We start from the raw sequence: 16406 nt of genomic DNA, 5'->3' as shown, positions 1-16406 counted from the left end.
CCATAGTGTATTCAAATTGATGTACATGTAATCAATGACATATGTACATACTTTTGAGTGAGTCTTAAATTTCATACGCTACAAAAGAAGACAGTATTCTACAACAATAAAGTCCATGAAATTGATCCCTAGAAACTCATTCACTCCACATTCACTAGCAGTACAATAACACCATATGATCATCTTAAATGGAAAGGCACCAAGTTGAATAAAACATTATTTTATTCACACAATCATGCCTATATACTGTATGAAAAAATTGCTCCTTTGACAATGAGCCCAGTTGTACATTGTATATTGTACAATTACACAATGAGCTACTGCATGTTATTTCCTGGTACAGCATTGGAGAGAATCCTTCAGACAGAAACTCTTACAAAACTTTTTGAAAGTATTCACACCCACTTTCATATGAAGGAAACATCTCACAGTACAGCCCACCAGACAGAATTCTTTTAGGGTAATCATCACACTATGGGCATTTTCATTACAACCATCAGCAATTACTGTAATTACACAGGTGCAGACTTTGCATCAGTGTTATTACTTTGCTCTCTACCAAAGTCTCCCTTAGTATGGTATGTTTACACACTCTCATTGGTTTATCATTAATCCAATGATGTTCATTGCATCCAATCAGTTTCTACCCATATGGGAGTGAAGTTTCATCATCAGTACACAACTCTTAATAAGGACTGGAAATGGTATCCCCCGGCCATTATTTAGGTAATTGGAAAAGCACAACAAGGACTACTGTCAACACTTTATCACATATAGTTATGAATTGTAGGTACATTTAGTTTTTATACATGTTAGTTTACATTTTGTACACAGTATCCATGGTTTATACACATATACACACACAAACAACCAACCAACCCCACAGAATTGTGATACTACCGTACATGTGTACATGTAATTTCACAGTACATAAATTTAAAGGTAAATACAACCTAAATGGTACGTAAATACATTACATTCTGCTCACCTCTTGTGCTGCAATCCAGTCATCATGGTTGTACGGTAAACTTCCCTCCAGTTCCACAGGTAGTTGTGATGCACCGAGGTAGTGTAACAGATCTTTACAATTGTCCAACATATGGATAGCAAATGTGTACCGGCTCCGGTTGCCCATGCCAGCACGACGTCGCTCCCAGAACTTATTCGGCTTCAGCAATAGTAGTTGAGTAATGTGTTCAGAAAATGTGTGCTATAAGATTAGACAGTAACAACAGTACAGGGTGTACACAATGAATAAGTGAACGCACTTATGAATGTAAAAGAGCACACACACACACACACACACACACACACACACACACACACACACACACGCACGCACACATCGCTTTTGTGCCTCAGTATATGTGACACTGTAAAAGACATATTAAAAAAAAAAAGACTAAATAAAATAATATAACATTGCATCTACTACCATGAATATAAACAATAATTTATATAATAATTGTGACAAATCAAATGTTCTGATAATCTCAATGTGTGCTGATCGTCCCAGTCAGATTAGGTATGTATACACTAAAGAGATATCATGGGGAGTGACAGTTTTTGTCCATATTAACAGGTTTCAGGGCAGTCATTACACAACAATATGTTTATGAAACTCATGAGTTTAGACTTGGAAATTACCTATACATGATACAGACGTAAACACATGTAATTTGTTTATACATCAAATCTCAAAAGATCAGGAAACAAACAGTGACCAGTAATGATTCATTGTAAACACACAGTGAAAGTTACAATATTAAATAACAGCAGCATACTGTATCCCATTGATGCTTGGATGTTACATAATTCTGCACACATTACAAGTAGCTACATACATATGTTCATATAGTACAACTTCACCTATAGCAGACACCTCTATGGCCATCTTTACCAAGTTACAAATAAAGCTAAGGCATACATACTCGGCAAAAAGGCCACCTCATCTAATTTTTTGGTACAGCTGAGGCTTCACTGCAAACAAGTACACTAGATAACTTTAACAACTTGGTATTCATTATAGGTAATTCAAGGGGGAGGGGACTATTCTCCTCTCGAAAAATATTTCTGAAAAATCTTGGGAAAAGGTGGCATATATTGCATTGGTAGGGTTCATTTTAGCATCAATTCAAGCCATTTTAAGACCTTATTACAAAAATCTTTGTATGTCAGGTCTAGAATATGGCATTTACATTATTGTACCAATTTGTTATCATATGGTGAAACTAGACACTTCAAAATTAGAATGTTTTCCCATCACAAGGTACACAGAATCCCTCACAATACAACCTAAAATGTGGAAACCTTGATAATTAGGACACTAGTCCAGTGTTATTATGAAGATACTTCTCTACCAACAAAGATGGTCCTATCATGTCAGGAACACAGAAAGAATGCCCTATTTATTGTGAAACATTGTGTATCCAGGCACAAAAGTTATTCAAGGCAACCCTTAAATAAAGCCATGTCAACTTCATTAGGGCCTGACTGATCCACCTTTTAAATTAAAAGATTTAAAGTGGATACAAGCCTCATATTATTCCAATGCAAATACCCTGTTCCCCTACGACTGCAACCAAGATGTCCTCTTACTGATATGTTGTACCCATGCATTTCCATTATTTATATGCCAACCTACCAACCCGGTATCTGAGATTTTTGCTGGTAAAAAAAAATTAAAAAATTAATCAAGTTGAGGTGGGATATATAAGAGAGGCAGGGAAGCGATTTAAGATGTGCAATGAATATAAATTCTATGAAATGTGTGAATGACATAACAAAATACTACATCCCAATTGGATTTATAATGTAAAATTCACTGTAGCTAAACTTCAATAACAATACGTTTCTATTCACGTAATCATACACTTGACTTACATGAAGAGATTTGATAGCTGTTTTTGCAACATGCCAAGTAGACTTTCTTGCATCTATTACTATTGTAAATCCACACTGTCTTGTGGCCGGCCTGTGGTTGGATTGAATTACTAATTAAGGCCACTCTAATTAAAGACCATCCTTACTCTGGGATGTTGCTAAGATACGTCATCACCTTTCCAACCTCATGAGGACTAAACTCTTTCTCATCTTGTGCTACCATAACAACCACTGCACCACCCTGCCTATCTCGACCACCTAAGCAACAAACAATAACAACAAATCACCATGGAAACCAGAAGTTACCTGGCATTGTAGCCAGTTGGGAGACCATAAGTTGTTGAACTTCTCGAAAATGCCACTTCTTGCCAAGTATAGCATCTGTAAAGATAAAGTCATCACATAGAGCCATCTACTCCTACCAAAACCAGCAACTCAAAATCAACTAATGATAGCTATACTTTCATGGGTGATATATACACTAACTACCCCCACACAACGTTGTGGTGTAGCATAAACAACTAATATGAGATGGTGTCATATGGTTGCCCCCATCCTGGATATATGCAGTGATCTAGCCCTGAAACTAATGCCAAATGACTCATATTATCACTTTCCTTAACACTACATGTGTGTGGTTTGTTTATCCTAAAAGGTTTTGACCCAAGTTATGACAAACACGTGGAAATGAAGAAGCCAGACTAAAGTGAATGTTTAACTTCATAACTAACTTTAATTGACTAACTGTTAAGTTTTTTTTGAAACAATAGAACCCACCCAATAGGCCTATATGCCACCCTCACAGCATGCACAAAGACCTGATGAAATCTTATAATAGAAATTCACTGATACAAAGCCACCAAGTAGAAATCACCATGGAATCAGTGACATCACTAAAATGATCACAATATAATGGCCATATGTCCTATACAAACTACAACATAAACATTTGTATAACATTGGTTCTAGCTATGGTTACAAAAGAGCAGTATTTATTTAATCAAAAATTCACAGGTGATTTAACAGGTAGTAGGCGATCATTTGTCTTTGCTAATGTGACAAACATCATTTATATATTACTACAAATATTAAACACATGAAGGACACGCAAAGAACACACATTGTCGTTTACCTGAGTATTGAGAATACATTAAATATATGCAACTTCTAATATTACACTGTTAAAAGGCTTCCTCTGGCAGTAGTAAGCAAAATTTCGTTGTTGCGACTGTGGCAGCTCGCTAGAACCTCTCCTAATTTCCTACCGCTATTTCACTCGCTTAGGTGACAACAAATATCTCTAGCAGATGCTTAAAACGGCTCACGTGCGGTTGGAAGCTACACCCACACACCTCTCGTAATGCGACGCTCCAGAAATGCATAACGATATCCATTGAACGTCTCCCACATGAATAATAACATGTTAAATGATTCCAACTCATTCGTTAGTTGAAGTACACTTTCCCGCGTGTTGTGCACAGGCGTGGCGCACCCTCCATCTCCACAAACACTCACCTATCTCCGTGCGATCTATTTTGATACTCATCACCGAATCTCTGAACGATAAATGACGGCTCATTTTCCGGCCCGCGTTTCCGCGTAGTACAACCGGGCTACCATCTAATGGGACATCTGGTGTGGCCATTTTCATACAATGATTACATCCTTTTTTGGTACGTATCGATTGTGGGTTTAGATTCTTAGTAATGACGGCCACAACAATCAATACGATTATTGCTAACAGAGAATTAACAGTTGGTTATGCGTTGTTCTTATAATGTTTAATGCGTGTGTAAATGTAGGCGAACAACCATTCTCTAATACGAAGACTTCTACACGGACATTCGTCACTTGTTCTAAGATTGGGGTACGAGTGTCAATTAGAGGTGTGTTACTATTGTGTACTGTTTTTTTTATGTGTGAGTGTTTCTTAAATTAGGGGCACCAGGGGTGTGTGAATTGTTTGGAGTGGAGTAGATGTGGCACGTGAGTGTACTGTGCGTGTTTCATTGCTCGTTTCATTGTATTGTGATATAAACCCACTCATAGTTTACTCGCTTCTGGGAGTGACGACCTTGATGTGATTCTATGGGACCCGCTGGCCAAGAAGTGTGTTGCCAGAATACAAACTGGACACTCGGGAAACATCTTTTCCGTCAAAGTAAACAAATTTAAAAGTTTACACCTTTCTATTCTTTTTTACCATCTAGTTTTTGCCAGCCTCTGGTAATTCCAGTGTTCTCACGTGTGCTGAAGATCACGAAGTGCGTCACCATGATGCTAATACTACTGAAACATTAGCTGTATGGGCATGTTCTCCAAGCCGAGTGAAACGTCTGGCAGTGTCACCACAACATCCTTACTTGTGCTGGAGTGCAGCAGAAGATGGTTGTATCAGGTAATCCCTTAATTTGTTGATGATAAAAATGTAACACCTGTGGCCATGATTAGATCACTAATTTTGTAACAATGCCACCATTCAATATGCTAGTTATCACTTGGAATGTTTACAGAAACAATCTGTCTTTGCAATATATAGAGACTATAGCTATATAACAATTTTTTTTTTTTTTGGGGGGGGGGGGGGGTTACAACATTAATTAAAGCAGCATGGTTGGTGTTGCCATTAATAAGGCCACCATATTAATATTTGTCACAGTCATTTCTTTGTGTGCTACATGTAATAAACTTATTAGTGGTCTTGTTTCTGTTGTAGACAATATGATCTTCGTGAGGCTCACAGTTGCCAGCCTCAGCAAGAATGCCGTAATGTTCTCATCAACTTAAAATCATCTTGTCAACATTCACAGTGCAAATGTCTTGCTGTTAACCCAGTAAGATCGGAGCAATTAGCAGTAGGCTGCCTTGACCCTTATGTAAGACTTTACGACACTCGGATGATGAATCTTACAACTCCATCTACGACATCATTAGCCAGTGACAAAGACCCTGGATGTCTTGCACATTTTGCACCAGGACATGTCTGTAAGAGTGGGATCAAACGACGTGGTGTGTCACAACAATTGGCCACAACTTTTGTTTCGTTTAGTCCGGATGGTAGTGAACTGTTAGTAAATTTGACCAGTGAGCATGTATACCTCTACGACATTGTCAGAATGATTGAACCAGTTAGATATAGAAGAGATAGTGATGGACAGTTATGTATTGCCTCATTGACACCACGGAAACTACATGATCACTTTACATCTGCAGCAAGTCATACACCATATTGTCACTTGTACGATAGTCCTACAGTAAGCAGCTCAGAGGTGGCTGGTCTGCTGAAAGAGGAGGGGAATACCCATCACAAGGCCACCAAGTATGATGCAGCAATAGGATTGTATAGTAAGGCCATCCAGATGGATTCCTCAATGGCCGTGCTCTACTCCAACCGAGCGGCCTCCTACTTGAGTCGCAAGTGGTATGTACCTAATATACTTGTATACAGTCTAAGTGTTGCTGTGTTCATTGTTGGCTTGTGTTGATATAACAGTGGCATCCCTCTATTCAGGACACCTTGCAAACATCCTCATCCAGATGGGTTTCCTAATTCAACAAGTATAATAATATATTGGGGCCATAGACAGGTGTGCCTGATTGTCAGGATTTTAATGCAATACATACTATAGCATTTTCCACTTTGAGTCTACACTTGCAACTACTAAGTTGTGTTGGTGCTTGTATTTGTACATAAACACATGTGTAGAGTTTTATTCCTGTGACATGCTGAAATTCTTCAATGTACTTGTGTGATGTAGGGATGGAGATGTGTATTGTGCTCTGCTTGACTGTGAGATAGCTTTGAGTCTTGACCCAACTCACAAGAAGTCTCAATACAGGAGAATTAATTGTCTGTATGAGCTGGGATGGTTAGAGGAGGCACGTGAAATGATGTCTATATACCAAGCCATGTACCCTGGCAGCCACGATAAAGACTTCACTGCCATGCAAGAAAAGATAGAAAAACAAGGTATTAATTGTTTACTATGCAACTAAGTTATTTATTGTTTGTTTTCTAGCTACAAAGAATGGTCATTCCAGTGGAGAACAACATCCAGTCCAGATACAGTGTGCAAGCTCGGACTTCATTCGACGTTTCACCGGACACTGTAATGCACACACAGACATTAAAGAAGCTAATTTTCTCGGTGCCCATGGTGACTACATTGCTGCTGGAAGTGATGATGGAAACATTTTCATTTGGGAAAAGGGCACACAAAATTTAGTGATGATACTTAATGGAGATGATTCAATTGTCAATTGTATTCAATGGCATCCCTACCAAGCTATATTGGCAACAAGTGGAATTGAAAATGTTGTACGACTGTGGGAGCCCAAGCCAAGGGACTTTGTTCGTCAACGTTTAGTCAAAGACACTGACTGGGAGACTGTTTGTAAGCAGAATCAACGACGTATGCACGCAGACCCCTTGGAAATGATGTTTCTCAGTCTGGGATACCGTATTGCATTTGATCCTTCCAATTTGTCATCAGGAGATGATGACAGAGCAAACGCGTCTAACTGCAGACAAGCATGAAATTTGTATTTTGTATTTAATGTATAGTGGTGCACAGAATTTTGATTATCGCTATGATGTGTAACTATAGCAACCGAAGTAACAATACGCGTTAATTAGAACAATGGAGTCGTCCAAGGTTAGCGAGCTAGTTTCTGCACGTTCAGTTCTATTTCATTACTTAGAACATGAAAATGGATCCTCGTAAGATGAGGCGTATAATAGCTGAGGATCCAGAATGGTAATGTTACTTCAGTGCGTGTCTTCGTGATGTTTTTTGTGCTGTGTAGGAACTTAGAAACAGTGTCGCCTCTCACGGAACTATGTATCCAACACCTTGTACGATCATTTAATGGTGAGTTGATGTAGATAGTGTTGAAACATAAACCGTAGATCATTGTGGTAATTTGCACCATGCAGTGCTAGAAGAAATTTTTGCTATAATACAGCCAAGAGTTAATAATACTACAGCCATAAATGAATTTGACAAGCTATAAGGGAGTCCAAGCATCGGCCAAATCATCTCATGACTAGAGGATATTACTGTACATGTCATGTAATTGTTATGTTTAATGGGGGGTAGCTACAAAGGAGAGTTGAAGTTACTACTATTGTTATCACCTACTACAGAAAGGCCAGTATTAAAGGAACTACTGCCAAAACATCAAACACTTCTCTTGTCCATCCTACCCACCAAGACACCCATCAGGTAAATAATGGTGTGACATGTCCTGTATAACACTGTAACTAGGTGATATTATTTTGCAGAGAAGGCATACCTTAGTGTGTGACACACATATGTAGGAGCATGCCTTAGTGTGCTTACACTATAAATTTATAATCTGCCAACCTAGGAGCTCCCCCAGGAAATTAGAATTTCAGCAGTTTAAATACCTTTGCTTGACTGTTGTATTATAAAAAAAAATTGACTGCTTTATTAGAGTGTTTCAGGTATTTCGTATACCCAATTCTGATTTTGTCACATGTCATCGCTCAACTATAGCAGCCATAGCAACAGCTGTGCATGTAACATTCATACACCATGCATGCTTTCTCTTTTGACAACAGCACTGAACATTACCTTTATATTACAAGCAATATGCAAGTTCATGTAACAAGGTTCGAATTCCATTGTATGTACAATAGATCGACATCATGCATGTTATAGCCAATTCATATTGCATGTAACATGCATGGTATATTTTTTGAATAGGGCAACCCCTCTGGTTTTATCGTGAGTAAAATTTTCTGCCAACGTTTCCACAGTACTGTGTGGCTGTGTATGCACTGTTTTCTACAACTCTACAGATTTAACATTTAGTCCATTATGTGTTAACTGGCTGGCACACAAGTATGCTGCTTAATACACTTGGCATGTACTAAAGTGAAGTCTTGGGCACCACAGACATCTTAATGTGTTTGGTAGTATTACAGGTCCACTGATAGAGGAGGAGACCTTCTGGGAGAGATGTTGTAAAACGCGGTGGGATCTTTGTGATGTCAGCTGCTATGACAACTGTTGGAAGAGAATGTATTTTGAACGACACTTGGAGGATACACTGGAGAAATTTGTACCACCAGATTTATCTAGCAGCATGCATGGTGACAGCATGAAAGAAGTGGGTGGGGCTATTAAATGATGAGCATGGCATGGGTATAATGGTCTTGTTTTTTTGTTTTTTTTCAGATACTGGCCTTGCTGGATTTGTGTAATCCTTTCGTGAAACGTCTTGACATTAAACAGTTATTGCCTAACGACCGAATGGGTGGGACAGCTGAGGAGGAAGACACTGAAAGGTCAGTGAGTGTCACCTGATCTTTGCCATTACAGTATTTTGTTATTAGTCTCAGTGAATTATCGGCAACACACAAAGTAAAGGATCATTTAGACATACAGTATTTGACCAAGCATATGTCTAACTTGGAAGAGCTGTGTGTTTGCTACAGGTAACCAGCCACTCCCATCTGTCCTGCAGATGCTAAACAATTCTATATGCAGGGTCAAAAACTGTGGAATGAATTTTGAATGGATGCTATTCCAATTTACACCTACAGATTGTAAGAATTTGTGTCAGGCAGTCAAGAGTAGCAAATGCTTGCAGACACTAAGATTACATCACAGTCAAGTTTCCGATGATCAAGCCCGCCAGCTAATTTCATACTTACTTGATCATCCTGTTCTGAAGGAATTAGGTGGGTGTGGCTGTATGTACTTAACTGTGCTCCACCCATTTTACTATTGCAGAATTATCACACAACAAACTCGGTGATGGAGCAGGGCGTGCCCTTAGTAAGCTACTCAATGGACACAGTAACCTACATACACTTGACGTCAGTAATAACTGTATTGGTGGACAAGGTGGTATAGCTATTGGACATGCACTAGCTAACAATACTCACCTGGTGTGTCTGAACCTGCGTCTTAACAGGTAAATTTGTGAACTGAGAGCATCTACAGTTTAAAGGTTCACTAAATGTCTGTACATACTTCTAGCCTTTCTACATAAATTTCTGAGGTTGCTTATGAAATAACACAATTTAATTGAAATTACAACTAAGGCCTGTTGTAGAGACAGGGTCTGTAGTTTCCAGAAACTAAGATCACAATATCCTAATCTGTTACCCTACTACAACAGTCAAGCATTTATTATAATAGTTTTTGATAAGCTGCTGAAATCACTCTCAAATTCAACATATAAAATTTCTATTTTCACGAAGGTTCCACTATATGTTGTAAGCTAGCTAGTCATTGTCATAATTATGGGTTTCACATGAACAACAACACGTCTCATTGCAGGGTAACACAGCTATGCAGTGTTTCACACACTATATATGATATTCAATACTGTCAGAATTACGAGTCATGCTAACCCCAAATGCCTGTTGTTCCACTACAGGTTGGGAGATGAGGGTGGTCAAGCTATCATTAAGAACATGATCAAGAACAAGACACTTTACACCCTCAACCTTGCCTCTAATGACATCACTGAATCTACTGCTGCTGTTCTATCAGAGGTGAGTGAAATATCTATGTATGTATGGCTTGAAAAAATGTTTCATGGTTATTGCTACATCCTTGGAAGCAGTGAGCTCAATAATTTAAGTACACTGAACCCTTCATAAATTTTTACAAAAATTTACAATGGTAATTGTTTGTGCCTCAAATATTTGTCCATACATTTTATTTACATTGATAGGTCAGCTTCAACCTATTATATCTCCATTAGATGCTGATTCTCAACACTACACTCACTGGGTTGATATTGAGCTGTAACAAAATAGGAGAGGTAAGGTGATCATGTGATCCATGTATCATGATCACATGATGGTCATGTGAACACAGGCAGGTGGGCGGGCACTTCAAGAAGGCATGGAAGAAAACAAGACAATGTTACAACTTGATCTGAGGTTGACCGATATCAGTCAAGAAAATGAATACTACATCAATCAAGTAATCAAGAATAATAACGATGCGGTCAAGAATAATAATGATGCTTTAAAAACAGCTGCAATAAATAAGCGATCATAAAAATGATTAATAAACAACAGTATATATCACGGTCCCATTGGTGGGGCTGATGGTTGATAGGAGTAGAATTGTAGTAACATGAACATGGCCACATCTGTGTCACTCCAGTATGATGTGTGTGCTGTGAATGAGTTGAAATAACTGCTTGAGATTGTCCCTTCTTGTAACTGGTAATCCAACCTCTCATAAAGTTTGTCTGTGAAATACCACAAATATAAGTCAAGCAAATTGTTCAGCAAATTCCCTCTTGCCTTAATTGGACTAAAATTTCCTGCTATGGCTTAAACACAGGCCCAATTTAATTACAAGTTACATACTGATACAAGCCATCTAAAATTTTAAATTTAAATATACAGTGACCATTTCACTGTATCCCACAAAAATTTATGTCAACACAATTAACACAGCTTTAAGAGAAGGGTGCTAAATTTAAATCCCACAAAATATAACACACCTTTGGGCAGAAGAGTACTGTCATCCTTTAACATCTAATGGAAAAAAATTGGCACAATGAAAAAAAAACTTATTTAATTTGTGTACAAACCTTCTTATCCATGCTGTTGACAGCAGAAGCATTTACTACAGTTTCTGAAACAGCAATTGACCCTTTAGCCAAGGAGGGAAGGTAACTCAGCCATCCTCCCTTCTTCTGAGGTGGTTCCATTTCTGCTTCTTTACGAGGACCACAAGCCAGTTCATGGGCAGTGTCACTGGGCCCAGCATTACACCGGTCTATCTTAACTGGTTTAACTTTCTCATAGGCACTGTTAACTAGTGGCTCTAGTCTATATGCCTGCAAAGAAATAAGTAGGTGGGGCTTGCAGGTGCACAAGTCTGTATTTTCTGTGCTACAATTTTAGTGTATAGTGCAATGATTTTAAAGGCTGGTGATCTGGCAAATACTATATGCGCTGAATTAGCATACAGATTCTGTGGTGCCTAAAATTATAGCGTGACCATGTCATGTAGGTCTCACAAACACGGCTAATGTGTACTGCAAGATTGTATTATTAAGACCACCTCATTATAGTGACCATGTCAAGTAGGTCCCAAGCGTGCCTCAAGATCTTATTAATCAGACCACCTTATAATTTAGGCTATAATTTTGGCTGCATAATAATATAGGTGCATGGCCCTATCATAAGGTTTCAGTATTCACCAAACACACACACTTACTATAGGATCTGATGGATGATGAACATTATAGATACGTTTGCAGATAGATGCAGGTAACAGTGACTGAGCAGATTTGTGATGACGATAAACGTGCTCTTCAACATCACGCAGTGCAAGAAACATCCCCAGGGGGGACCCCAGAATAAACAAATGCTCTAGCTACATCATAACGCCATCAAAATAACAACACACAAATAATAACAACTTTGTACTCACCTGAAATGAAAGTTTGTTAGGCACAAAACTCCTTTTACTTAGTGCAGCCTCCAATTCAAGCACACTATAAGGTTACACATGCCATATATGACACACAATTTGTAGGGCAATCAAAACCATCAAAGGTAACATGTATGTGGGATGAAGAAGTGTTGTACTGCAACTACAAGGAATGTGGCTTGTGGTTAAACAATCTATAATCTAACTAGCCAAATACCCTTAGACTACAAAGGACATTTTAAGTAAGTGTTAACACAAACTGCATGGCCATTAATATATTCTGTTCCAGTTATAGTGCTGATTGCATACTGCAGTGTGTGCACTCAAATACTCTAATAGAACATTCACTAATACTTGCCTACCGAGTTTTAGCTTCTTGAAGTTCTTGTAGTAACTGATGCCGTCCTTCATCCTCAAGTGGTGCATCACAGACATCTGTTGCAAAGACATGTAGCTAAAGAGCAAAAGACTGTAGCCACACCCACCAGTTTTGTGCAGTGATAGGATATCATAAATGATGACACTGCCCAATGAATGAGCAGCGATTGAGAACACACCTCCATTATCAATATATTCTGGCTGACGATCCATGAACAGTTTGTACTGATGGTTAATCTTTGTTGCCAGGCCATCAAGAATCTAGTGCATTGAAATCATTGAATGTACATTATATTGTGTATTGTGTGTGTGTACATGCTAAATGCCAACTGTCCATGTCTCATACAATAAGTGAAGGTCCAGGTGGGACTTCGGGTACCCACACCTTCACTTGTCAGACATGGGACAGCTTCCTGCAGGTTACTGGTCCTGCCGCCTGTGCTGACCCATAAAAACTCCACTTGAAAGTAAACTAAGTAGATTGCTAGCATTTCTTTTTCTGATATAGTGAAGCAATGGGGGTAATGTACACACAGTGAAGCATATGTAGTGTGTAGTATATATATATACACGAGTTCATATGGGAGTTATTCTTGCTATAGATGTGTCTGAACAATTCTGGGCAGCATTTTTAGGTACTGGATAAAAGGATTAGTGGCAAATTTTCAACATCACTGATTTCTGGGCATGATAATATGTACACAAATAGGACTATATCAATTATACAGTACTGCTCAAATGCAACTTTATCTCGCAAGAGTGCAAGCAATTAAAAAAAAAAACTAATTAAAAGGTCACCTCGCTTGCAAGTATTCATTCCAAATGAAACGGGATGATTACTCACAAGCAAAACGGGTGTCACACCATTTAATTAGCAAGTTTTTCCATCGTTCACACACTCACGAGATGACGTTACATTTGAGCGGTACCATACACAAATGTAATAGTTTATAATGTCATATACTGAGGAGAGTATCCCACTCTTGTGGAAGGGTGCATCGTGAAGTTATGATATAACATTTCTGAGTTTGCCCATTTCTCTCTGCATAATTAATGATGTCATTAACTGAACATAACATTGCTTGAACACAAGCCTAACATCTTTAGCAACCAAACTAGTTCGAGCTCTCAGAGTTTCTCGCTGAGGTACACGCTTGGTTTTGACAACTGCAAAGGCATTTCTTGCTAGAGTACTGGTGTCCTGACAATGCTAATGATTCTTTTACAGCTGCTTGTACATGTATGCCACAAACCACAACATCTTGTCATTGTGATTACATCATAACTTCATGATACACCCTTCTAACTCTCCTCAGTATATATATTATGAACTATTCTTAAAAGCATATCACCCTAAAAGCATTTCTCAGAACATAATTAGGTACACACCATAGACTGACTGGCTCCACACATTTGCAATTGATAACAAAAGGCAGCCAATAGCTGGTGAATTATATAACATGTTAGAATGATGAGGTTGACAGTGTAATAGCTATGATCACACAATAATGTGATGAAATGAGATAATGATGTTGATAATGTGTAGAGTAACATTTGTTGGTAGAAGCATTTATTAAGTGTATGTCATAGTTATATCTTGTAAAACTCATTTAAGCAAACATGGACAATACACATGACACTCATACATAACCATACGTACAGCTACACACATGTGCATACACATACAATACATATACACACATGCACATGCACACATAATACACACACACGCACACAGAGACAAACACACATACAGACAATAGACAAACACATACAATACACACCTCGGGACCATAGGTAGGACTAAGATAATACATCACGTCTAGTACAGAAGTATTTAAAATATTTCTGAGGGTTCGGACATTCGGTAAAGTAAGACTGTCCACCATACCTATCAAACAACTACAATAAGATACAAATCTAAGGAGAAGAGTGTACCATTGTCTAAATGTAGCCCAGTACGCCACTCCACTGGAATACACTCCACACGTCCTTGTTTCCACTGGTCGCTAAACTGCCTCTGTGCCACCTTCTCACAAGTGTCTCGTAATCTACATATGTTACATACACACATTGTCATATTACTCCCCTCCCATAGGGGGTCAAGGTGACACACACTTACTCGTTAGTACTTTTACAGATATCAGCACCTTCCATACACTGTCCAATCCCATGGATCACAAACACAACATGTTTGATGGGTGGTAAACAATCAGTCTGTCTACAAATATCCCAGTAACCTCTTCTCAAATGTTTTGAGCCATATGTCTCATCTATAATAGAACAAAATCACGGACAATATGCCATTAAATACACGAGGCATTTGTATGCTTGCCTTTTCCCATTAATTTTCTGCCTACGAAGTTCATAACTTTAGATGAGTAGTCAGAGGTTTTAAACCATCGAACATCCATGTCGTTGAACCACACGACCTCATGCTTACTCACAGTAATTTTGTGACGTGCAACTGGCAAAAAAAAAGATGTTATATTGCTAAAGGGGTAACGCTCATGTATACATACCATTGCGCATAGCCAGTGAAGGGCTACCAGATATTTGCATGTCCAATCCAACATCCTTGTTGTACTACAAACAAAGCACAAACAGAAATAGTATTCAAGCAACATCAAACAATGAATCCATAAATTTCTCAGTCATAACTAAACAGATTATGGATTCCTATTCTGACAGCCTGACAAAATCTTTTAACCAATCACAGGACATCCATATGATCACCATGACAACCATTGACAGATAAGGCACACATTTTCAAAGCACAGAAAGAGACGTGAACAAGAAGCCACAAATGGATTTCATGATGTTACACTGAACAGATGTACTTGACAGCTTCATACCTTTAGTCTCCAAGCTGTGGAGCAGTGACCTGCTTCAATTTGTTGTGCTTCATCTTCTTCAATTGGGTACCATTTGTCTGATATCACTTCAAACCATTCTCCTCTCAATAACTTTATAGTGCTTCCTAAACCATGTGATAGTCACGTGATGAATTTTACCATTTCATGCTATCTGATTATGCAGCCATGTTAGTATGCCTTTGTAACTCTGTCCTATGTCTTTGTAATCCCTGTCCTACGTCATTGTAACCCTGTACTGTGTCTTTATAATCCCTGTCCTATGTCTTTGTAACCCTGTCCCTATGTCTTTGTAATCCCTGTCCACAGATTAGTGCAATCTCAGGTAGGAACACCTATAAGTACCCCCAGAAACTAGGTTCTGGATCTATGGATAGCCAGACACATTGGAACTAAAATATTTGTACTAATGAGGGTTTTCTAATGAGCCCATAAGGTTGGTTCCAATTAATGTACCTTATTAAGGTCACATACCTTTCCAATATACAGAGATTCCATTTCTCTCCAGTACGTTAGCATCATACAGTTCCCCTCTCACTGGAGTTAATACTGATTTACTAAAGAAGTCCTGATGTCCAATGCGTAGCGTCTGATATCGTTCCTCTAGCATTAACGAATCATAGCCGTTAAAGGGAACCCAGAAACGTCCCGGTTCCTTGTAAAACCAACGAATTTCGTGCGGTTGTAGTGGCAGTATCTCAACTGGAATCTGACCGGCACTCATGGTCGGCTGTGGAGGCCGCTGGGGCGGCGGAGGCCTGGCTGGCTTTAGACTGCTCTGGGGTTCGTCCATTAGTATTGATTGTGGTATTCGATTTAGTAAATCACCATGGCT

At 38.7% G+C, this 16406-nt stretch overlaps 4 protein-coding genes across 5 annotated transcripts in view; 2 read left to right on the top strand and 2 right to left on the bottom strand.

Annotated features, from left to right (window-relative positions):
- LOC136241349 (kalirin-like) overlaps positions 1-4560 on the bottom strand; it is a 24913-nt gene extending 20353 nt beyond the window's left edge. The window contains exons 1-5 of one of the 2 annotated variants that reach the window (XM_066032538.1): positions 4399-4560; positions 3190-3264; positions 3030-3141; positions 2884-2974; positions 989-1210 (exon numbers count right to left, since the gene is read on the bottom strand). In XM_066032538.1, the coding sequence (XP_065888610.1) occupies positions 989-1210; positions 2884-2974; positions 3030-3141; positions 3190-3264; positions 4399-4534 (636 nt within the window). In that variant the 5' untranslated portion in view covers positions 4535-4560. Of the gene's footprint in view, positions 1-988; positions 1211-2883; positions 2975-3029; positions 3142-3189; positions 3265-4015; positions 4199-4398 lie in introns of those variants that run through there. The other variant, XM_066032539.1, reaches the window with a different exon arrangement.
- LOC136241352 (WD and tetratricopeptide repeats protein 1-like) lies at positions 4361-7489 on the top strand. The gene is made up of 8 exons (XM_066032543.1): positions 4361-4637; positions 4686-4769; positions 4823-4869; positions 4933-5044; positions 5094-5281; positions 5600-6304; positions 6642-6853; positions 6903-7489. The coding sequence occupies exons 1-8, from the start codon at positions 4590-4592 to the stop codon at positions 7418-7420; spliced, it is 1914 nt and encodes a 637-aa protein (XP_065888615.1). The 5' UTR covers positions 4361-4589; the 3' UTR covers positions 7421-7489.
- LOC136241353 (dynein regulatory complex subunit 5-like) lies at positions 7437-10947 on the top strand. Its single transcript, XM_066032544.1, has 12 exons — positions 7437-7538; positions 7585-7640; positions 7690-7754; positions 8030-8108; positions 8826-9018; positions 9087-9196; positions 9245-9346; positions 9399-9592; positions 9645-9828; positions 10297-10414; positions 10627-10686; positions 10743-10947. Exons 1-12 carry the CDS (start codon positions 7524-7526, stop codon positions 10926-10928), a joined length of 1362 nt encoding a protein of 453 aa, XP_065888616.1. The 5' UTR covers positions 7437-7523; the 3' UTR covers positions 10929-10947.
- LOC136241351 (phospholipase DDHD1-like) lies at positions 10855-16406 on the bottom strand. Its single transcript, XM_066032542.1, has 14 exons — positions 16046-16406; positions 15554-15678; positions 15221-15284; positions 15034-15165; positions 14821-14971; positions 14637-14749; positions 14483-14589; positions 12806-12959; positions 12683-12755; positions 12321-12384; positions 12105-12263; positions 11473-11721; positions 11383-11416; positions 10855-11124 (listed from the first exon to the last, which is right to left on the bottom strand). The coding sequence occupies exons 1-14, from the start codon at positions 16362-16364 to the stop codon at positions 10955-10957; spliced, it is 1914 nt and encodes a 637-aa protein (XP_065888614.1). The 5' UTR covers positions 16365-16406; the 3' UTR covers positions 10855-10954.

Source organism: Dysidea avara, chromosome 12 (assembly GCF_963678975.1).
Source record: "Dysidea avara chromosome 12, odDysAvar1.4, whole genome shotgun sequence".
Taxonomy (NCBI): Eukaryota; Metazoa; Porifera; class Demospongiae; order Dictyoceratida; family Dysideidae; genus Dysidea; species Dysidea avara.
The sequence above is the reverse complement of the archived record's forward strand: the minus strand, read 5'-3'. Positions and strand labels throughout refer to the sequence as shown.

Coding starts and splice junctions, on each gene's coding strand:
- LOC136241352 (XM_066032543.1), top strand. CDS start 4,590: ATGACGGCCACAACAATCAATACGATTATTGCTAACAGAGAATTAACA. Junction 4,770..4,822: donor GGTACGAGTGTCAATTAGAG/GTGTGTTACTAT, acceptor TTCTTAAATTAG/GGGCACCAGGGGTGTGTGAA. Junction 5,282..5,599: donor GCAGAAGATGGTTGTATCAG/GTAATCCCTTAA, acceptor TTTCTGTTGTAG/ACAATATGATCTTCGTGAGG.
- LOC136241353 (XM_066032544.1), top strand. Junction 8,109..8,825: donor CCCACCAAGACACCCATCAG/GTAAATAATGGT, acceptor TGTGTTTGGTAG/TATTACAGGTCCACTGATAG. Junction 9,197..9,244: donor GAGGAGGAAGACACTGAAAG/GTCAGTGAGTGT, acceptor TTTTGTTATTAG/TCTCAGTGAATTATCGGCAA.
- LOC136241351 (XM_066032542.1), bottom strand. CDS start 16,364: ATGGACGAACCCCAGAGCAGTCTAAAGCCAGCCAGGCCTCCGCCGCCC. Junction 15,285..15,553: donor CCACAGCTTGGAGACTAAAG/GTATGAAGCTGT, acceptor CTTTGTTTGTAG/TACAACAAGGATGTTGGATT. Junction 12,960..14,482: donor GTCCTACCTATGGTCCCGAG/GTGTGTATTGTA, acceptor TCAATGCACTAG/ATTCTTGATGGCCTGGCAAC.